Below are 22,053 nucleotides of genomic sequence, written 5' to 3' on the forward strand. Positions count from 1 at the left end.
GAGGGGAGCAGTGGGCAGCAGCGGCGCCTATAATTTTTGGTGATTTAATCTCCAATTCCAACCCTTGATGCTGAGTGCCAAGCAGGGAAGAATGCTGGTAAGAGCTTTTAAACATAATCCGTTACCGCTGCCAATCAAATGGTGAATAAGATACTCTTTAGGGTTCATATGTTTGTAAATCTGACTGTGATGAAGTCAGTGCCTCACCAGCCCTGAACCTCACCGCACGTCACTGGTATAAAGGCATCATGCTGGATCCTTCGTACATTGCACCACAGATGTAATGAAGTGCAGGTAGGCTATACTCATAACAGCATAAGTTTGAAGTCTTCAATAGTGGAGCCAGACTCATGTTACCGTAACATGAGTGCTAAACCCCCACCTTGTGTAGCTTACAGTTACATGCTTACTAGTAGCTCTGATTAAAAACAAAATAACAGTTCAATGATCATCTTGTAAAGTTTAGCTGAAAGAAGGCAATAAATTACAAAATTATGCCATTCGAGGTGTTGCGGAAAACACCTTCACTGAATTCAAATTAGTGGCCCACAATCAAATGAATCATACATTTTTTGCAACTTTTATTTTGAATCTTCTACAAACCTGAAAGGGAAAAACAGAGTGGTTAAAATTAAGTTTCACACACACTAAAATTTAACATTTGAAGGTTTAACAGGCGAAGATGTGGTTTCAGACCAAATTGGCTTATCCTTAGTTGGTTGTCACCATAATCGATAAGACGGGGAAAAATGTGCATCCTAAACCACTTCAAATGAAACACATTTACTCTGAATGTCTGCAAGCCTAATTGTAACTCACTATTAATTCATCCTCCTGATCATTCTGTTGATCTGATCCTCCCTGTTGCCAGCATCTCCTCCCTCCACAAAGTGTGTGGTCTTCTTGTTCATGCCACCACGAGGTGATGACAGTTTGAAGGGCCACAGGAAGTTGTTGGCCGCTTTGAAGTTCTTGCCGACAGTGAAAATCTCATGGATGAGGTCCTCCATACAGATGATGCCGCGTTTGCCTGCGAAAAAATTACATGAAACCAAACATTCCAGAAGGGACATTTGTTTTGAAAACTAATTTCCTTCTAGACAAACAAAAATCTAATACAGAACATGGTGGGAGTATTCGGGGGGTGCACCAGCATTGTAGAACATTTAATATACGACCCACCTCACCCTTCCTATTCTGTTGGTGCTGTTCAGTGTCGTGCAACACGGAAGTTAACTAAAGACGAGCAGTTTGGTAGGGAACCAAAGTATTACATTTTACTAGGTCCTGACAAGCTATTGTGGTTTCAGACAGAACTGGCTTAGTTTCAGTTTTTTCACCATTGTCGATAAGACGGGGAAAAAAGTGTGCATCATCAACCACCAAAGTCAACTACATTGTAGGGCTGGGTGATATACAGAGTTTGTAAGATATATCGATATATTTTTAAACAAGATATGAATTAAGAAAATATCTTAATATCGATATAATTTATTTCACGTTATGACCAAACGCCGCTTATTTGTGTTCCTTGATTCTCCTCCACTTCCCACTCTCTGGGGCCTCCCCCACTGCACTGACCCACAACAACAAAAGCAAATATGGAGTCCGACTGTGCCACCAGCAACACATGTGCTAGTGACCAACTAGTAAATAAAACCCGAACTTCTGCATACCTGCCAACTACGGTTTTACCGTAGTGAGTACGGTTTTTGACAATCCATTCCGGTTTACGGCTGCAGTGATAAAACACTACGTTTTCCCAATAATTCACAAAAAACCGAAGCTACGTAGCTTAACTACATTCCCCAGTAGCGTGGCAGTTTTTGAACTAGCGATGTCTGTAGCTTAGCTATTTTTGGCAGACATGTGATGACTTGCTACAGTATAGCTTTTCTAAATTCTACATTTAATTTTCATTGGTGTTTTAAGACAGTATCTGACATTTTGTTCATTTCTATGGCTTATATTTTAACATTGAATAGATGAATCATTTTGAAACAATCAACATGACTGCAAGATGTTATTTAATGCTATAAATCACAAATGGCTATTCAGATAAAGGAAGTAAGCTAAAAGAATAACCATTGTTTGTACATATGATCTTTACAGTTTTTTGGGTGTAAAAAGTTGCCTCTGATGATGACAAATGTGAAGGTTTTATTCACAATCTGACCTGTGTGAATGCTGAAATTCATTTAGCGTCGGGGGACTGAACCCCCCCACCAGGACTTTGTTGTGTGGCGGTGGTTTGGATTTAAGCCAGTGGACGAACAGCAGGAGAATGTGTTTTGTAGGGAGTGTCAGAAACCTGTGGCTACAAAAAATTCGAGCACAACAAACCTATTCCACAACCTTCAACAGGGACACCCAATAAAGTACGAAGAGTGCATAAAACTGTGGCACGACAGTGGCAGTGCAACCCACATCCCCAGCACTAAAACAATGTACACTACAAGCTTCAATATCACCCCTTATGAGATAACCAGGGCAATCACATTGCTAAAGATCTAGTCCCCATTTCCACCGTCGAGCGTGACGGGTTTCTGTTTTATGTATACATTCTTTGTTTTTTCTATTTTACGTTATGTAATTCCGTGCTACTTAAACAGTTAATACCCATCTTGACTAACTGGGTTAATAAAATTGCCACTGACTACAGTACAGTTGTCATTCAGTTCAATTTCAGTGAATTTTGCTCAAAAATGAATATCTTTACATGTATATTTTCACCGGAAAATATATCGATGTACTTTTCCGTCCATATTGCCTAGCCCTACTAAATAGTCCCAACTGCTTTAATTTTAATAGTGCACACTGATACATTCCTAACTGCAAATATTCCCAAAGCGTAGTGTCTGCATTATACCAAGGCTCTTCTCCACCAAAGCGTTGTCTGTGAGGGCAATACGTTGTTTCCTGATCTTCCCAAAGCCACGCTTGTAGATGAGCTCACGCACAGACTTCAGGTTGGGGTATCTGACAGGTTTGACAGAATAATAAGGACTTCAGAATCAGCACAGCAGGATAGACTTAAAAATGTAAAAACATTTGTGTTTAAATGTGGCTTCAGACAAAATTGGCTTTATTTAGTTTTTCCTTTCACCATGGTCGATATGACGGGGAAAAAAGTTGTGCATCATTAACCACATTGTAAAAACCTTTAGTTAAATACTATTAAAACAAGCAAACATGGGGCATGTGCCCATTTCTGTCCTGTTTTACATCGTCGTTGACCAAGCGATGTAAGGTTTTGCAACTTACCCCCAAGCGATGTAAGGTTCTGCAATTCGGAGCATGTTAATTGAAGCCTTGTTCAGCTTGACGAAGACACCATTGAAGATCTGGCGCAGACGGAGCAGTTGCAGAACTTTGCGGACCTTGGGGCTGACACCGTTGATACTGCCAAACAATGACTGGGATCAGTAAAAACATAAAACGAGGTTGCGCACAAGTGAAACAAGGACATTGTGTGGTTTCAGATTAAATTTGGCTTATTGTAAACATCTGTATCAGCATGATCGATAAGTCGGGGAAAGAGAAGTCATCATTAACCACACTTTAACTTTTTATAATTGTGTTTAAACTGCTAACACTTGTTTACACTTTGCTTACCCTCTGATCCTGATGACAAAGGCCAGTTTGGGCTCAGCTGGCACATAGTAGTTTCCTACTTTGCGGGCAGTACGAGACAGGCGGATCTCACGCCTTTCCATCTGCCAGTACTCCTTGTAATACTTTTCAGCTCTCTTGTAGATCAGTTTCCTGGTAACTTTGCGAGACTATTGACACGTAACAGAAAGGGGTGCATTAATAGCAAAGCATGTAAAACATGCGCAGGCGATATTCAATTAACAAGCCCAAATCCATTTACTGTGACGTTTAATGATTATATATTCCTTTGATTCAATTACCGTATTTTCCGCACCATAAGCCGCACCTAAAAACCACAATTTTTCTCAAAAGCTGACAGTGCGGCTAATAACCCGGTGCGCCTTATATATGGATTAATATTGATATTTATTTTCATAAAGTTTAGGTCTCGCAACTACGGTAAACAGCCGCCAATTTTTTTTCCCCGTAGAAGAGGAAGCGCTTCTTCTTCTACGGTAAGCAACCGCTCCATAGAAGAGGAAGCGCTTCTTCTACTGTAAGCAACCGCCAAGGTGAGCACCCGCCCCCGTAGAAGAAGAAGCGCGCGGATATTACGTTTCATTTCATTTGTGTGTTTCTGTAAAGAGCACAAAATGTCTCCTACTAAGAGACACGCGTACAAGGTTCCACTGACTTTTGATATTCCTGTGAACCGCACTGTGGATACAACGGGAACACGTACGGTGAATATTCGCACCACAGGCAATGAGAAGTCGTCCTTCACCGTGAGCTAGCTAGCTTGCCATGCTAACGGCCAGAAACTTCCACCCACGGTGATATTCAAAAGGAAGACCTTGCCAAAAGAGAACTTTCCAGCCGGCGTCATCATAAAAGCTAACTCAAAGGGATGGATGAAGAAAAGATGAGCGAAGACACCGGGTGACTTTTTTCACGCAGCTACGTCCCTGTTGATCTACGACTGCATGCGCGTCCACTTCACAGATGGTGTCAAAAAACAAGTGAAGCACACCGAAGAAGAATAATTCGATGGATTTGTGGATGAGTAATAACTTCAGAAAGTGAGCTTTAAATGTTTATTTTGTGTGTTGTGTGACACTAACGTATGAGCAACGTTGAGTTATTGATGTCGCTATTGCTTTGCACTATTTTGAGTGTTACTATTTTTGTGATTGCACATTTGCACATTACATTTTGGGAGTGAACAGAATTGTTAGAACGCTGGTTTGTAATATATCATTAAAGTTTGACTGACCTATCTGACTGTTTTGTTGACATTCCCTTTAGCGTAGCGTAGGTGCGGCTAATAGCACGGGGCGGCTAATAGGTAAAAGTTTTGAAATATGCCGTTCATTGAACGTGCGGCTAATAACACGGGCGCCTTATGGTGCGGAAAATACGGTACATTGATCAGAACCTGGAGCGTTTGCCTTTCAGAAGATGGTATCGATCAAGAAAAGAAAAACATTTGGTTTTAAGAATGGCAGACTTTAAATAGTTTAACAGGAACATTTAACGGTAAGTCTGCCTGCTCATCTGTGGTGACATCAAAAAATGGCAGCGAAAGATCACAACTTTCAACTACAGCACGATAATCTTTGTTACGACATCACAATAAGTAGCCGCAACTCAACTTTTAGCCACTAAGGACGTGGCCGACAGAGGTAACAGCGGAAAAGGTTACGATGGCACATGCTTCTTTCTGGAACACAACATGAAGTAACAACTGCAGCAAAGGAAAAGTCATTCCATCAGAAGAGATTACAAAAGATGGGGCAAGATGGCTATGGAAATAAGGAAGCCGTGGCCAACAAACAGATGAGGGGACATACCGTATTTTCCGCACTATAATGTGCACCTTCAATGAATGGCCTATTTTAAAACTTTGTTCATAGAATAGACGCTACAGTAGAGGCTGGGGTTACGTTATGCATCCATTAGATGGAGCTGCGCTAAAGGGAATGTCAACAAAACAAATAGTGATAGTACTGACACTTCTACTTGCTGCTCTCTGTTCAACAACTCACTGTTCGAGTTTGTCCTCCAACTGTAGCCACCTTGCTTTGTTCCCTCTGAAACTCTTTTAGTCTTCTTTACTTGGCACAGGTCATCATGTTGCTTCCTCCACTTCCGCCACATTAATTCGTTAATGTTAAATTCTCTCGCTGCTGCTCTATTCCCGTGTTCTACTGCGTGACTGATCGCCTTGAGTTTAAACTGCGTCGTAAGCGTGTCTCTTAATAGGAGCCATTTTTGGGTCTTTACATAAAGTTTAGGTCTCGCAACTACGGGACGGTAAGCAGCCGCAAAAGGTGGAAAATTAAGTCGGCGTAGTTACCGTAGTTGAGAGACCTGTTGTGGCTCAATATTGGTCCATATATAAGTCGCACTGTCAGCATTTGAGGAAATTTGAGGTTTTTAGGTGCGCCTTATATTGCGGAAAATACGGTACATGCTTCCGCACACCTAGGATGCTGTCCATCGGCGACGCCAGGGCGAAAAACAGATAATGTACGGCCCTGTTGGGGAACTTTATTTTGGAAGTAATTAATTTAAATATTGGTTACTGTAGTTTTATTAAAACTATCCATCCATTCGTTTTCTACTGCTTGTCCCTTTTGGGGTCGCGGGGACTTCAGTATTATTGTATTCTAAAGTCAACTTAGTGTTGGTTACAATATATTCAAATAAGATGTGAATGCACTGGCCTTTAATACTTGTTTACTTGCTTGTATACATAATTCACTTAAAATTAAATCTTTAACAAGAAATAACAGTAATATATAGAACTTCACCTGATGTGTTCTGTACCTAGTTATTAGTCACACAGCTTGATATTTTTTGCTGAAAAGTTACTGAATTCGATTTTAACTCACTGAATTATATCAGTCCACAACAATAGCATCTTCCTTAAATCAAATTGTTTCAACTTTATTTACCTTTTTCTCAGCCAGCATCTTCTTGATGCGGACGGCCTTCATGGTGGCGTAGGCCTTACGCCTTTTCAAAAGGCTCTCAGGGACTGCCGGAATCTTTTTTTTTCTGCAAGACGATAAATGGCTTGGTAAATATAAGAAATGGACACGATGAATCATGGTGACTCTTGGTCTCGTCGAAACCATTGAAAAATGCTAAAAAGCATTGCCAACCGGCACAAGTATAGCAAATAAGACAGAAAACATTGATGGCTAACATTGAAATTCGAGACACACGCAGCATGTAGAACATCGACAACGCAACAAGATGTAGAACTTCAAGCCCTCTCTGTTTCAATCTAACTTGTGGTCTGGTTGACGCGACTGAGATGCTAACGAGCTAGCTGGCATTATTGACCACCACAATTACATAAAAAAACAAAGACATAACAATTACAATTTATATTCATTAAACGCAATATGTAGTGTAAGTGTATTTAATTAAGTTCGGTCTTCTGCCACATTAATGGCGTCGGACCTGGAAATACAGCCATATTGTACTCGGCTACACTGTCTCAAAGTGGACCCTACAGTAATTACATTCATTATCCTCGACAATACAAATACGATAGCAGTATTTACAAACTAAAGAACAGATCCAGATCATTTAGATTGTTTGGATACGTATTTTAACTAAGGATGTATTAGGATTTGACTGTCGCAATGGACACTCACTCTGCGTCCGCCATGGCGTCCACCGAGAAAGAGGAAGTTCGTTCCGCGCATGTGCATGTTAAGGACTCGAGGACCCAATAAAGCTGTCCTCGCCGCTGCCTGATAGGTTTTACAAATCCCAATTCCCAAATATACATTTATTATACATTGTTCGTAAAATATAATATGTTAAACATGTATTTTGCAATTATATTGAATAATACCGAATGTATAATCAGGTAAAAATTATTATTAATCTGATAATTATTTAGCCAAAATTATACTAAACATTTATTTCAATTATATATACAAAATTGGGGACTTTAAAACAAATTCGTCCTGCATTGATAATTTAAAACTTCAAATGTATAAATTGTCATAAGCTATTTTTTTTAAATTGCAGAATTATTGACATAATTTTGTGTAAAAAAAAAATATGTACACGGTTTAATATTTTTTGTATACAACATTTACGAAGCTATATTATCTTTCCCATTCCCCATATTTTTGTGTATATCGTTGTAATTTATTGCCACCTGATGTTTTAAAAATTCTGACGTACGTTCCAGTTATGCACTGATTTTCTAGAAGATGGCGCTATAGCTTAATTTTAAACAGGTCTGTCTTGGAGCGCTCAAATAAATAAATAAATGATAAATCCAGATAATTTAAAGTATGGTCATTCCATTCCGAGACAAATATTTATGAAGTGTCCATGCATGCTTCAACAATAGTACAGTATCTTGTTTTAAAGCAACTGTTTTGCAGCCAGAACACGCCCACTCCACCTCACAGACGCAAGCATGGTGCAAACGTCGCGCATTTAAGACAAGTGTAAGTGTAAATCATACTTGCCAACCTTGAGACCTCCAATATCGGGAGGGGGGGCTTGGTCGGGGTGGGGGGCGTGGTTAGGGGCGTGGTTAAGAGGAGACTATATTTACAGCTAGAATATATATATATATATATATATATATATATATATATATATATATATATATATATATATATATATATATATATATATATATATATATATATAAATACTTGACTTTCAGTGAATTCTAGCTGTATATATATATATATATATATTTTTTAAATTTATTTTATTTTTTTATTGTATTATATATATAAATAAAAGAAATACTTGAATTTTAGTGTTCATTTATTTACACATATACACACACACACACACAACACTCATCTACTCATTGTTGTACTTGAAAGTACAATGCTTTGTTAAGGGTTGAATTGTCCATCCTCTTTCTATTCTCTGTCACTATTTTTCTAACCATGCTGAACACCCTCTCTGATGATGCATTGCTGTGTGGCACACACAAAAGTGCTTTCATCAAATGCACGAGAGTGTGGAATCTTCCATCTCTCCCTAGCATGGCCCAAAACTTTGTCCAGTTTACATCTGCTGTGACAACTAGAAACACAGGAGCCTCCACCAGGGGGCAGTGTAGCGTACCCAGATGTAAAACCTCTTTTGCACAATCAGCCTTTTCATATAAAGCCATAAAGGAATGGAACGACCTCACAACAAACTTGAAAAGTCTAACAGATTACTCTTCATTCACAATTGAAGTTAAAAAGTGGCTTTGGAGCAATCAAAGCTGCTCACACAGTCACTAAGATGGGCATTATGTTTGACACATCAACCTAATGTGTATTATATTTATCCATGAGAGCATTTTTTATTGTAAATTGTGAGGTGTGTGTGTGTTAAAATCATGGTTGTTTTTACAAATGATGACAGATGTGAAAAATAGCATGTATTGTTTTTGTGTGATGATGTAAATGAGGTGTGGTTGTATTGTATATTAAGTATGTGTCCATGAAAGGGCATTTTATGACTTTTTTCTTAATACTTGTGTATGATTTTATTGTCATAATTTTATTGCATGATTTTTGTATCCCTTTAATTTAGGTAGCCAGGGACTGCAGATGGAAATTAGCTATTTAGCTATAATCTGGTACAGAACATATCTGTCTTTGAGCTTAATGTTTCTGTACATTGTCCCTTCAAATAAAGACTAAACTAAAACCGGTCAATCCTTGCTTCCTGGGCAAGCAATTGGTACTCCAGTACTTGTACCCGGAGGCTGGTCAGGTCCAATCGCAGCTGCGGCAGACTTTTTTTTTTGGGGCGTGGCCTCCAGCTCCGGCTGAATACCGGGAGTTTGTCGGGAGAAAATCTCTGTCGGGAGGTTGTCGGGAGAGGCGCTGAATATCGGGATTCTCCCACTAAAAACGGGAGGGTTGGCAAGTATGGTGTAAATGTGCGCACTTTGAACGCACTTCAGGTGTACCACTTATCTGGTGACAGGGTCCTGGCCACACTCTTGAAATATAATGATCACCTTTATGACAAGAACACAAGCAAAAACAGTTTATCAGAACGTAAGTACAATGGATCTAGAATTGACTGCAATGAAAAGTCAAGGACTCGTGATCTACTATTTGTAATATTGGATACAAATGTCTACTAGAGGAATGGTTCTCAAAAAATGTTCACCAAGTACCACCTCAGAAAACACTTGGCTCTCCAAGTATCAAAATAATGACCAACATTAAATTCAGCAGCGTAGTAGGCCTTAAAGTATATAAGGAGGACAGAGCTGATGCAACACAAAACATAGTAACATAAAACTTAAGTTTGTATAAAGGCCTACTGTAAATGTGTTTAATCTTATGTACACACACACACACACACACACACACACACACACACACACACACACACACACACACACACACACACACACACACACACACACACATATATATATATATACTGTATATATATATTAAAGTGGCCCTTGGCATATTGATATTTGTTTTTTAGAATGCAGTCTTTCCTGGTAAAAGTTTGGACTGCTGATATCAGACTGATATCAAACTCTGCAGTGTCGCCCAACACTAATGTGTGTGCTTTTATAGGCAGATAAGTCTTGTACATTATGTGGTAACACTTTAATTATTTGTATTTCTTTTAGGGCTGTCAAACCAAATCCATTAACTTGTGCGATTAATCACAAAAAAATATTGAATTAAACACAATTTATTTTGAGTGCACATGCTTACCTTAACCACGAATGGTTACCTGAAAGGCAATGTGGGTTATTATATAGTCAGAAATGTCACTCCAAAATTGATACATTTTAGATTTAAAAAAAATGCCACAAAGTTTTAAGCTAATAAAATGACATGCATTCAAACAGAAACAACCTTTACGCAGCAGTCCTGACTGAATGAGCATGTATCGGACACTTTGGTCTCCCTGGACGGATTCTCGACATTAGCCTAGAACTAGTGGTCAGCATAGGACGTAGTCAGCTCTTTTGGTTGCTTTGTTGGGTCTGTTCCTGCTCTGGCCATGTCGCCCCTCCATGGCGCGGAGCCCTGCAGAGTTCAGTATGCGGCTATTGATGTGTTTTTGTTTTGTTGTTTGTCTATGCATGATGATATCGTATGTGTGCAATGTGTAATAAAGTATTGTAATTTTTTTGTTGTATTTTAATTTTGTAGCTGAAGAAATGGTATCACTGAAGTGGCAGCTGGTTGCATCAGCTCTGTCATCTAATGTATTGTATGTTCTTTAATGTTTATGCCTGGTTTTCATGTGATTTTACCTTATTTTTGTGGAATGTTTTGAATCTGCACTGTAACCACATAATTTCTCCATTATGGGAAAGACTAAGTCTATTCTATCCTATCAAATTGCATTTGTGTCCAAATATTGATTTAAATTATGCAAACATGATTAATCCAAATTCAAAAGTGTGATTAATCAGATTTAAAAAATACATAAATCATGTGACAGTACTAATTTCTTAGTGTTTGGGTTGCAAATACTGTGAGTGTATTGTGCGAACCTGACGTTTCATTGTGATGGCGCTAAAGACTCAGTCCGATTGGGTCCGTTGTTGATGGGAGGACTGAATAAATAGCGAGCCCAGATGCGCTCCGGGATGAGACGAGCAAAGGAAGTGAGGAGGAAGCTTCTCATTGTACTGTAAGCTCAAAAGTGTGCGCCAACTTTTCCCTCTCAACTTCAGTGCTCGCTGTTTTTTTCTTTTCTATTCGTTTCCGATTCTCGCTGAGGTCCGTGAAGTAGTCGCTGTTTTCAACGCTGTGTGTTGCAAAAAAAAAGATCAGCAACAAACACACTCTTTTTCCTTCTTCTTCTTTTTTTGCCAAAATATAATTACGCAAAATGATTAACATAATCGCGGAGTTCTTCGTGGTCATCCTGAAGGTGATCTGGGCTTTTGTGACAGCTGGGGCTAAGTGGGTGGTGCGGCCGAAGGAGAAGAGCGTGGCCGGACAGGTGTGCGTGATCACCGGGGCTGGAAGTGGTCTCGGGCGGCTCTTCGCGAAGGAGTTCGCCCGGCGGAGAGCTGTCCTGGTGCTTTGGGACATAAATAGCCAAAGCAACGAAGAAACTGCGGATATGGTGCGTCAGATTTATCACGAATCGGACACGCCGACCTCCAAAGACGGTGAGTTAAACAAAAAAAATTGAGTGCGAAATATGGAGTGTGTCTTACATTTGCAGCGGGGGGAAATGTTCTTCATGCACTGAAATGTCTACATATTACATAACCTGCATTACATTAAATATGTGATTCAAGTTTAGCTAACTGTTTGTTCAGGATTTGTTGCAAACAAAACATTAAAATTGGAAAACAAACATTATTTAATGAAAGATGTCGCATTTTGCAACACAGTTTTTCTGTAAAAACCATACCTCCAATAACCGGCCACCGCTTGCCATTCAGGTGGTGTCGAAGAAGTGCCTCCCTTTCAGCCCCAAGTGTACACTTATGTGTGCGACGTGGGCAAGCACGAGAGCGTCTACTCCACGGCCGAGAAGGTGCGTCGAGAGGTGGGCGAGGTGGACATACTCGTCAACAACGCTGGCGTGGTGTCAGGCCATCACCTCCTGGAGTGCCCCGATGAGCTGATCGAGCGTACCATGGTGGTCAACTGCCACGCACACTTCTGGGTGAGGTGACGCGCCGCCATCTTAACACAATACGCACAATTACGTCATACGTCTTAAATCCAAATGCTCAGCTTTCATTGTGTGCTGCTGATGTTCGTAAATATTTTTTATTGCACATGTAACGCCTCGATGGGTTTTTGGTAATGCTGTCAAATGAGTATTTTTTCCAATCAGATTAATCACAGGTTATCACTCACTTGCATAATTCAAATTAACTTAAACAAGACCCAAATATTTGGGACACAAATGCAATTGTATAGTGTTACCTGAATGCACGTCATTTAGTTTCTCAAAACTTGGTGACAGTTTTCTCTAAAGATCTGTCTGAGTTTATTATTGAGTGAAATTTGCCAACGACCACAGTCGTCGCTCATCTTTGCACTGATATATGCATGACCTGATCACTGACCGTAAAACAACACGCCACCTTTCGGTAACCAGCCACGGTTAAGATAAGCGTGCATTTGCGCTCAATATACATTTTGTGATTAATCTGTGCACATACATGATTAATGCAATATTTTTTTGTGATTCGATATTTTCATATATTGATTCCAAAGGAAATGGAGAACAAACCAAAAATGCATGGTCCTCCAATATTATATTTCATGATATTGTTGGTGATGGATGCTAGAGTCCAACATTGTATCATCAAAATACAAGAGATCTGTAAGAAGTTGGTTGAACAAATTCTGAACGTAATTCCAAAAAATTACTTTTGTCAATCAATTGCAGATTGTATGCATTCAAAATATTACAACATGTCTCACTTCCAAGTTTTCCCATATACAGGAATTAGTCAGGACCCACCAGTTGGTTGGCATCTGTATTTGTGTTCCTCTGTTTTTTCTGTGTAAAGTGTAATTCCTTTTGGGCGAGCTTGGTATATATCAGATGGGTAGGTCCAAATGAAAGAAGGTCTTAATGAATGGCGGAAGCCTGTGTGGAGGATGTGGCTCTTTAAAGACACAAGCTGCTTTGAGTGGACTTAGAACGGGAACCCGTCCACCATCCTTGCTTACGTCAACACATAACAGCCGCCCGCTGCATGCAAATCTTTGTTCAAATACTTGATTAGCGGCTAATTGCGCGGAGAGCTAAGTGGATATTGGATAACATGATGGGCCTGCTTGTGTGTTCGGCCCTGTTCTTGTGTCTAAATGCATAGCAAGGGGTCCCACAAAAATATGACAGCGGGTTTACAACTAGGTCACCACCTAAAAGGCCCCCCTGAGTGAAAGAGTAACCCAGTGAGGCTGATTTAGGATGCAGGAAATTTAATTTTATGAGCAAAGCCGTCATTTTGAAGACGCAGACAATAACTCTTTTTGTCCCTCAGGGGGCGGGATCTGAGATTTGTTTCCAAACGTGTCAGACTGTGTTGCAGAAGTTCATGTATGAGGGTGGGAATGGGATGGTTGGAATAGTGTGTGTGTGTGTATGCGGACGTGTGTGTGAGTTGAGCGGGGACGGGGGGCCAGACCCCTGTCCTTGTTGCATCGGACCCTGACAACCTGATATGGAGGCAGCCAGTGAAGCTGCAATGGAGTCACGGAGGCTGATCTGTTTATCCGGCAGTAGTGTACGAACACGCACACACTTACACACATGGCTACAGTTCAGTCACTGTTCATTTGTCTGATGATGCTTTTGTGGTCTGTGATGTCTGGGTAATTCTGTACCCGTATACTGTAGGGAACAATACGCAGTATAGTCCGAATCGCTGCTGTGGCGGGAAAAGAACAGGGGGAATGTACGCAGTGTCGGGCCGTGGGTGGGCGAGTCGAAAAGGGTAATGGTAAGCTGCTATTGACCCACTTTATCTGACAATTGGTTTCTTGTCTGTGGATCAGCTTGACAAGATGCCAGGTGACAGGAGCCAAGTTCCGCAGGCTGCATTCCTGCTGTAGCCACAGAAAGGAGGCAGCCAGGCAGAAGGGTCCTACTCGACTGGTTTTATGAGGCCCCCCTTCTTAAAAGCCCGGTGCACCTTTACCCCTCCTGTAGAACCAGACATGGTTATACCCGATCAGGTCTCATGGGGATGGGATTTGGGACTGACTTTTAGTTCCATCCATTATCTACCGCTTGTCCCTCTTGGGGTTTGGGGGGGTGCATTCTCAGCTGCATTCGGGCGGAAGGCGGGATACACCCTGGACAAATCATCAGCTCATCGCAGGGCCAACACAGATAGACAGACAACTATTCACGCTTGGGCCAATTTAGTGTTGCCAATCAGCCTATGACACCCAAATGCGTGTTTTTGGGCATTTCCATTGTTAAGTTGTGAAGGGCCCAAGTTTTGGCAACGTTCGTTGGGGCAGCGGTTCAAGGAACCCGCTCGACTCAGCGCAGTCCGTTGATTGTTAGAAATGGTCGCTGTTGTAAATCAGGGAGTCTCAAACTCAATTTAACTAGGGGCCGCTGGAGGTAGTCTGGGAGTATTCACTTCAGAATCACGTTTTAACCATGTGACTACATTTTTAAACACTTCAGCTTTATTTAGGCAAGTTGCTCTTCGTGTGTGTGTGTGTGTGTGTGTGTGTGTGTGTGTGTGTGTGTGTGTGTGTGTGTGTGTGTGTGTGTGTGTGTGTGTGTGTGTGTGTGTGTGTGTGTGTGTGTGTGTGTGTGTGTGTGTGTGTGTGTGTGTCATTGTAGTTAGTATCATTGTAGTTAGTGTCCAAAGCAGAGGTCTTCAACGTTTAGGCCTAAGACCTCCAAACGGACAGAGGCGGAGCGGGGACCCTTTCTTATGTCCTGCATAAAATTGTGTTTTGAATTAAACTGGTACCCAAGGTACCTTGTTATTGTGCAATACTAAGATATTAAAATAAAACAGTATAGCGCTGCTAATAGCTAGCTGGCAGCTATTGCGCTAACTGCTAGCTATTGTAAATGCTAACATGAACATCAGTGTATATATAATATGAGTCACATGGTCTGCCATTTTTAACTATATTGTTGGATCAATATGTGTATTTGAAGACATTTAAAGTTGTGAAAAAAAACTTTGGGGGAATATGAAATATGATTAAGAAAAAAAGTTGAATCAACCAAAAATTTCATGACCCTCCTGCAGTACCTCTGCGGAACCCATAGAGGCACACGGAGCCCATGCTGAAGAATTTTGGTATTGTGGAATTCAAGGTTGCAGGCTGCAACTACACTAAACTATGAAGTTAAGTAGAGGGCTGTGAGTTTGAGACTCATGCTGTTTGAAGTTACATTAGAACGGTTGTAAAATAAGTAAAGTCCCATTTCCACCAAGTAGTACAATATAGGACCTAATTTTAACATTACTAAAAGGGTGAGTAGGGTACCAGAATAAGGCCCCTTCTACACTAAGCCGCTAAGGTTATCCAGGGTAAATCCCACCTAAATGTATCCTTGTCCACATACACAGTGGTCCTTTAAGACCACCCCCCCCCTTAACTTATCTGAACAATATCCAGTGTTGTGGTATTTAAATAACTGGAATCCAGTGTGCTGTGGGGCCCTATTGTAGTGAATCACACCTGAGCCATAATAAATTAATCAAATATTTAATGGACATGTAAAAGTATACAATGTGTCAAAGAACATTTCACAACAATCAAGCTAGCGATCTAGATATCTGGTCAAGACACTCCTCACTCTTTTGCCTTCACGTTCATTGTCCATTCGTTTTTGGTGACTTTATATACTCTGGACCTAGACTTACAGGGCGGACAAAATAACTGATACAGTCTGCTTTGCCAGTCTAAATGCATTCAATGTTTTCCGGAGTCTTTATTCGACGGCCAGGTAATACAAAGCACACGCTACCTTTTTTTATCACATCCACGGGAGGAAGGGACTAAGTTTTTCGGTAAGTACAATCACAGCTGACCCAGACATTCGGAAGTTCTCTTGCCGTCTGAGATGTGTTGTATCCGAAATAGCTGCAATCGTGCGTTTCCTTCATTTAAGGTATTCATGTGTGATTTCCACAAGCGTCTGTACATGTAGAAGACTGAGAAACACGGGCATGTCTGGATGACTAGCCTCCATCTTTCCAGTGGTTAGCTCCGGTTGTTATGAAGCTGGCTGTGGCGTGTTCTTTCTGACGTCACTTCCTGTGTGGGGCGCTGTCTTTCGGACTTCACTTCCTCTCCGAACTCAGTTTGTAAAAGATCAATGAGTCCATACAAAGCTAAGTGCCGGAGATTAAAGAAATACACGGCGCACTTACCCGTGTAAATGTAACTTAGATATTGGGTTTCACTATGTAAAGCGCTTTGAGTCGCTAGAGAAAAAGCGTTTATAAAAATAATTCACTTCACTTCACTAAAAAATTGTCAGAGGAGGCGGACCTTAAACAATAGATTAGTGAAATGAGGCTTAGGCTAAATAATTATTCGTTTAAGGGGTTATCCGGCTTAGTGTAGACATAGTCTAAGTGATCAGTACCAGTCTTTGGTGGTCTTTTGTCAGGTGAGATGTTTGTGAAAAAGTGAACTCTGCCATTTTCTTGCTTCATTATGTCCTGGAGAAGTCAGCCTAATTATTAGGCCATCTGGCCCGACTCGGGGCGCCAATATTTTGTTCATATTTCTGTCGGTAATGCAGCCTGACATCCCAGGTGCGAGCAGCTTTGTGTAGCTCCCAGTGCAATTAGGTGGTGCGGCGGGGCGGGGCAGGAGCCACCCGACATAGGCCGAGGAGGGCCCTGTCTTGTGTCTGCGGGTAATTTAGCGGAACAAGAGGAACGCTGAGGCCCAATTACGACCCAGCTCTGATGTAAGACACGAGCCCCCCGGTTGCCTTCACACATTTTGTGTCCGATAGGTCACCAGAGGTCACGGCTGCATGCCGGGAGCTGCCATGAGAGGCAGGACAGACGCTGGTGTTTTTAGTTGGAGCCACCCAGTTCCTGCTTTCCAAAGTTCTCAAGTGGAAAAGGGCATATGTTCACTTAATGCTACACTTGCACGCAACATCCTCCCTCGTCCGCCCGCCATTCTGGCTCGCTCAGACCACCTCGATTATCAGTTTGAAATTTATGCCCTGGAAAAGTGCAGATGTTGGGAGTCTTGAGTAGTTCCACTTAATGCTTCCACGTTTCATTACCTGGCCAAACGTCAGCAGATGCTGCGTTTCAGTCTGGTCTGATGCGGGTTTAACGAGGCCGTCCCTCCCCCGTCTGTGTGGATTCCCGCTATCTGGTACCACGCTCCCTCTAGTTCTGTTTACAGAAGGTGGATTTCTTTGGCCAGACGTCCCAACTGCTTTTATATGACAGGCTTACTGAAAATGAGGAATAAAATGAATGTATTCCTTTATAAGCTCTATTCTCGTAATAATACAATCATTTATCACCCTCAGGGATCTGGATTTTTAGTTCACAACATTCCAAAATGTGAGAGGGGGACAAAAATAAGTTATTGTTCGCTATGGCGGCGCATATCTGCCTTGAAGAGATCAAGCACCACTCCCAACAAAAGGCATGCTGGTTGTTTTTTGGACCTCCTGCTGGGAGAGTGATTGGTCAGTTCCTATGGTGGCAGTCACATGTCACACCTGCTGATTGGCTCCCGCTGGGGGCCTTGGATGGGAGACAACCCCCACCCCCAGGCTTGAAATGGCTGGGAAAAATCCATAGCCTCATCAGTATGTTTGGTTAGCCCACATAGGAGGCCCGTTGATTTTTGGAAAAAAATGAAACTATTTCATAATGGATTTCTGTAGTAATGCATTGAGAAGAAGTGCTTGGACATTTGCATATAATGAGCATAACGTGCATGTTGAATTTTGCTTTTTTTGAAGCTAAACTGTACTAGTGAGGCTGATTTGTAGGTGCAGATCCAAGGGAAGTGTCCTGCATATTCTCTGAAGGGGACAAAACTATTGTCCAATCAGAGGAATAGCACCTGAGTTTGTTAGCTTTTTACAGCACACTTTGTCTGAATAAATCAGTGCATGGATTTACAGTAAGCTGTGCAGGCAAACTTGCTAAAAAGTGAGCCTGAATCATGTGGAGGGAGAGGAGGGAGGTAGGTTTGTGCTTGGCGTTGTCACCGGCCCTTTAGTGCTCGACGCAACAATGGGCATCAGATCTGTGTGGGAAAAGAACACATTGCACTGTAACACACACACACACGCACACACACATCGCATACCTGCTTGTCATGAAAATGGCGGGGGCGGACGGGCAACACCGCATCATTTTTTTCTCAGCATTTCACACCTGCCAAAAAGAGAGAGAGCCAACTTTTTTTGGAGATTCCAGTATCCGCCTGTTATGATTTGAGATGCCTCTTTGTGCGTTGCCATGGAGAGGAAGAGGGAGAGGCATCAAAGGGCAATGACACAAGTGAACTAACCTTCTTCTTCTACTCTTCTTTATGCCCCACCATCCCCTTTTCCAGACCACCAAGGCGTTTCTCCCCAAGATGCTGGAGCTGAACCACGGCCATATTGTGACGGTTGCCAGCTCCCTTGGTTTGTTCAGCACAGCTGGAGTGGAGGTTAGTATCACAACGCAGCACATGCACATTGATGGTTCCCACCATCACCAAAAACTGCTCTTTTACACCAAATCCAAGCACCCCAGGGATTGGTAGTGGGGATCCAGCCCCCTTTCTCTTGTTGCCCCCACGCCGTTAAATTAAAGGACACTGATGAGCATTAGGGAGCCTCTTATAGATTCTTCTATGTGCAGCAGTGGGGGTTTAGGGGGGCTCTGGCCCCTGCTCCAGAATGAGCTGACAGCTCCCCAAGCGACGGAGACATCTTCATCACGGCTTTGTGAACAACTTGCTCGGTATTCATGTCACTGTGGCTCTCCACGGATAAACTTTGGCCTTTTATTCCCTCGTGAAGTTTTTTTTATGGGAATTTTTAGAATATCCAACCAACTCTTTAACATACAATATGTGCTAAAACACTTAAAAAAATAAAAAGATATGCTAACTCATAACAGTGATGCTGCGATTTTTGTACACCCAACTGCAGTATAGGAATTTTCTTTTTGACGGAAATTTTTACCAAAAATTATTTTGGTTTATTGGTTATCATAAGGGCAAACAAGTTGTGAACAACAGAACTTTGATTAAAAAGGTGAGAAACACTATTCAATTCAAAATATACAGGTACTTTGTAGCAAAGTACGAGGGCGTCGGCTCGATGGTTTTGTCCTCCCCTCTTCGCTCAACAGACCCGTGGGGCCTTTGTTTTGCGTGAAATGTCAATTAATGAATGACAGAATGCTTCATATGACATTTTACCACTGTTTTCCTAGCCCCGTCCTGCTCTGTCATTGATAAGGACATAATTGCAAATTTCTCCACAAGTTTCCATTGTCTCCTCTGGCGCACAGTGTTAGTGCAGGTTTGGCAGTTCGCCATACAGGGATCAAATCCCAGTTGGGGTTGTGCCAGGAAGGTGTGTAACTTTGTTTTTATGATGTTGCATTTGTTATTTTGCACTAAGAACATACATTATTGAACTTTCCCCCCCAGGAATTAGTTTTAGTAGAAAACATGCAAAGTTAGATTTTTACTAGTTCAAATAAAGTTTGTAATGGAGGTAGGGTGCCTCAAAACAAAAATATGCGTAAGGCCCCAATTTAGCCTGGGGAGGGACCAAGTCGTCATTACAATTAAAAGGTATGTCTGTATTTGACTGCTCTCTGCACTTAAGACTATTTTTCTCTATAAAATATGTTTTGGGTGTTTGCATTGGATTTACAATTTTTCTAATGGAAAGAACTGCTTTGCTCTTTGTATCGTTCTGATTTCGCCTGACCTTTTGGAATGCATTACTAACAAAACTGAGGCAAAATTGTAAATGATAATGATCGATGTGAAGTACATAGGAGCTAAAATAGCCAGTCATACATAAACAAAACAAAAACATTTTAATATTGTTTTTATATATTGCCCTGAATTAGATTCAAGTGCGACTTTTCATTTTTTAGATTATTAAAAAAATTATAAAATACATAAATATCCAAAACTATGTATGTCAATACTTTAAAAAAATATTTTCTTATTTAATATTGATTTTGTAAACATGCAATCCTACATACAGTATATACACGTACATAGTGGAGATGATATTACAAAAACAATGCGAAAAACCAATTTTTTTTCCATCCGTCCGTATTCTAGAAGTGCTTTGTTTGAAGCTTAAAAAAAACAATAACACTTGCTGTATCTTTGACGTACCTACTCTATACAAACACAGCTCTTGGTCACTCCTCTTTTTAGTAAAAGAAAAAACAAACATATACCACATCAAAACGGCTAACTGAGATGGAAGGGTGTGTGTGCTCGATGTGTGTAGGTTCTGGGAATAACCTCACCATATCCTTCTCCTACTGTCCATCAAGGATTACTGCGCCAGCAAGTTCGGGGCCATCGGCTTCCACGAGTCGCTGAGCCATGAGCTGAAGGCCTCTGAGAAGGACGGAATTAACATGACCCTGGTGTGCCCTTACCTAGTGGACACAGGCATGTTCAAAGGCTGCAGGATAAGGTGAGACACACACACACACACACACACACACACACACACACACACACACACACACACACACACACACACACACACACACGTCACCGGTCCGTTTTTTTTGTGTTTGCGTGTTGCAATGCTTTTTTGTGCACCAGCCAAGAGTTTGCCGTCTGTAATTTTCACCCTATAAAGTGCCTGAGAAATAGCATTTGATCTTCAAAGTGGCGCTCAGTGTTGCCTTTTGTGCGCCAAAGATTTGGACACTTTCCCAGGAGACCAAGGAGAGACCCCGCCAACAGGTGCAACATGCCCTACAAGCCCAGCCCACCATCCATCCGCCTTTAATGAAAGAACCCCTTAGTTGGAGTCGTCCACATGATAGTTGACTTTTTAATCTCATTTTAGTATTGCTTACCAAATAGATTGTTTGGTTAAATAACCAGATGCCTAGCAGGATACATCGTGGTCAGCACTTCTACTTGTCGTTTGTTTATAGCAAAATACAATCGTGTTTGTCTATCTCTCTATATCAATGTGTATGTATATACAGTATATATTTATATATACACACACATATATATATATATATAGACACACACATATATACAGTATATATACACACACACACATATATATATATATATATATATATATATATATATATATATATATATATATATATATATATATATATATATATATATATATATATATATATATATATATATATATATATATATATATATGTATGTATGTGTGTGTGTGTGTATATATATATATACACACACACTAGAGATGCGCGAATAGGCAATTATTTCATCCGCAACCGCATCATAAAAGTCGCCATCCACCCAAACCAACATTTTACCAAAACCACACCCACCCGCCACCGGCCCGTTGTTATATATCTAATATAGACGATGCAAGGCATTAGTGAGGTTAAAGAATATATGTATGTCATCCCTATTTAAACAAAAATAAATTAAATAAATAATAACAATTGAATTATAATGAAAATAGACTGTCGCGACGAACAAAGCATGCTAAATAGCTTTACATTGTAGCCAATCGGAGATGCGCTTCACTTGAAAGCGAGGCCAAATAATTAACACACAGTAGTATATCTCCAATAGAAAAAAAAACACAATAAACAATGCAATTGCCTTAATTCCTTTGCATTGAAGTGCGCCCAAACAACACGTAACCATCAAAATTATTCAGCTGACTGAACTCAATATAGGTTAGACATGGGCTTATTTGGTATAGCCTAGGTAACGTAGACTAATTCGTTTAACATATCCAACCGTATGTCTACTTACTTTT

At 40.8% G+C, this 22,053-nt stretch overlaps 2 protein-coding genes, 2 long non-coding RNA genes and 4 other non-coding genes across 8 annotated transcripts in view; 1 reads left to right on the top strand and 7 right to left on the bottom strand.

The window, feature by feature from the left end:
• Positions 1–566: 566 nt before the first annotated feature.
• On the bottom strand, positions 567–7,322 carry rpl7 (ribosomal protein L7). The gene is made up of 7 exons (XM_062021065.1): positions 7,263–7,322; positions 6,552–6,654; positions 3,616–3,782; positions 3,265–3,402; positions 2,870–2,979; positions 820–1,030; positions 567–603 (listed from the first exon to the last, which is right to left on the bottom strand). Exons 1-6 carry the CDS (start codon positions 7,274–7,276, stop codon positions 822–824), a joined length of 741 nt encoding a protein of 246 aa, XP_061877049.1. The 5' UTR covers positions 7,277–7,322; the 3' UTR covers positions 567–603; positions 820–821.
• On the bottom strand, positions 682–770 carry LOC133630568 (small nucleolar SNORD12/SNORD106). The gene has a single exon (XR_009821286.1). It is a non-coding gene; the product is annotated as a small nucleolar SNORD12/SNORD106 (small nucleolar RNA).
• On the bottom strand, positions 1,298–1,386 carry LOC133630566 (small nucleolar SNORD12/SNORD106). The gene has a single exon (XR_009821284.1). It is a non-coding gene; the product is annotated as a small nucleolar SNORD12/SNORD106 (small nucleolar RNA).
• On the bottom strand, positions 3,061–3,153 carry LOC133630565 (small nucleolar SNORD12/SNORD106). Its single transcript, XR_009821283.1, has one exon. It is a non-coding gene; the product is annotated as a small nucleolar SNORD12/SNORD106 (small nucleolar RNA).
• Positions 3,470–3,561, bottom strand: LOC133630569 (small nucleolar SNORD12/SNORD106). The gene has a single exon (XR_009821287.1). It is a non-coding gene; the product is annotated as a small nucleolar SNORD12/SNORD106 (small nucleolar RNA).
• A 1,082-nt stretch (positions 7,323–8,404) lies between the features above and the next one.
• LOC133629934 (uncharacterized) lies at positions 8,405–13,178 on the bottom strand. Its single transcript, XR_009821167.1, has 3 exons — positions 13,066–13,178; positions 11,998–12,275; positions 8,405–9,607 (listed from the first exon to the last, which is right to left on the bottom strand). It is a non-coding gene; the product is annotated as an uncharacterized LOC133629934 (long non-coding RNA).
• Positions 11,197–22,053, top strand: part of rdh10a (retinol dehydrogenase 10a) — an 18,656-nt gene continuing 7,799 nt past the window's right edge. The window contains exons 1-4 of the mRNA XM_062021066.1: positions 11,197–11,749; positions 12,029–12,255; positions 18,642–18,740; positions 20,606–20,751. Coding sequence (XP_061877050.1) covers positions 11,464–11,749; positions 12,029–12,255; positions 18,642–18,740; positions 20,606–20,751 — 758 coding nt within the window. The 5' untranslated portion in view covers positions 11,197–11,463. The remainder of the gene's footprint in view (positions 11,750–12,028; positions 12,256–18,641; positions 18,741–20,605; positions 20,752–22,053) is intronic.
• Positions 18,291–18,638, bottom strand: LOC133629935 (uncharacterized). The gene is made up of 3 exons (XR_009821168.1): positions 18,597–18,638; positions 18,393–18,460; positions 18,291–18,329 (listed from the first exon to the last, which is right to left on the bottom strand). It is a non-coding gene; the product is annotated as an uncharacterized LOC133629935 (long non-coding RNA).

Source organism: Entelurus aequoreus, linkage group LG15 (genome assembly GCF_033978785.1).
Source record: "Entelurus aequoreus isolate RoL-2023_Sb linkage group LG15, RoL_Eaeq_v1.1, whole genome shotgun sequence".
Taxonomy (NCBI): domain Eukaryota; kingdom Metazoa; phylum Chordata; class Actinopteri; order Syngnathiformes; family Syngnathidae; genus Entelurus; species Entelurus aequoreus.

What these genes read in the sequence shown, in the direction of transcription:
- rpl7 (XM_062021065.1), bottom strand. An exon ending in TTTGTCATCAGGATCAGAGG is followed by an intron (nt 3,403 to 3,615) that starts GTAAGCAAAGTG and finishes ATTGTTTGGCAG; the next exon opens with TATCAACGGTGTCAGCCCCA. An exon ending in GAACCTTACATCGCTTGGGG is followed by an intron (nt 2,980 to 3,264) that starts GTAAGTTGCAAA and finishes CAAACCTGTCAG; the next exon opens with ATACCCCAACCTGAAGTCTG.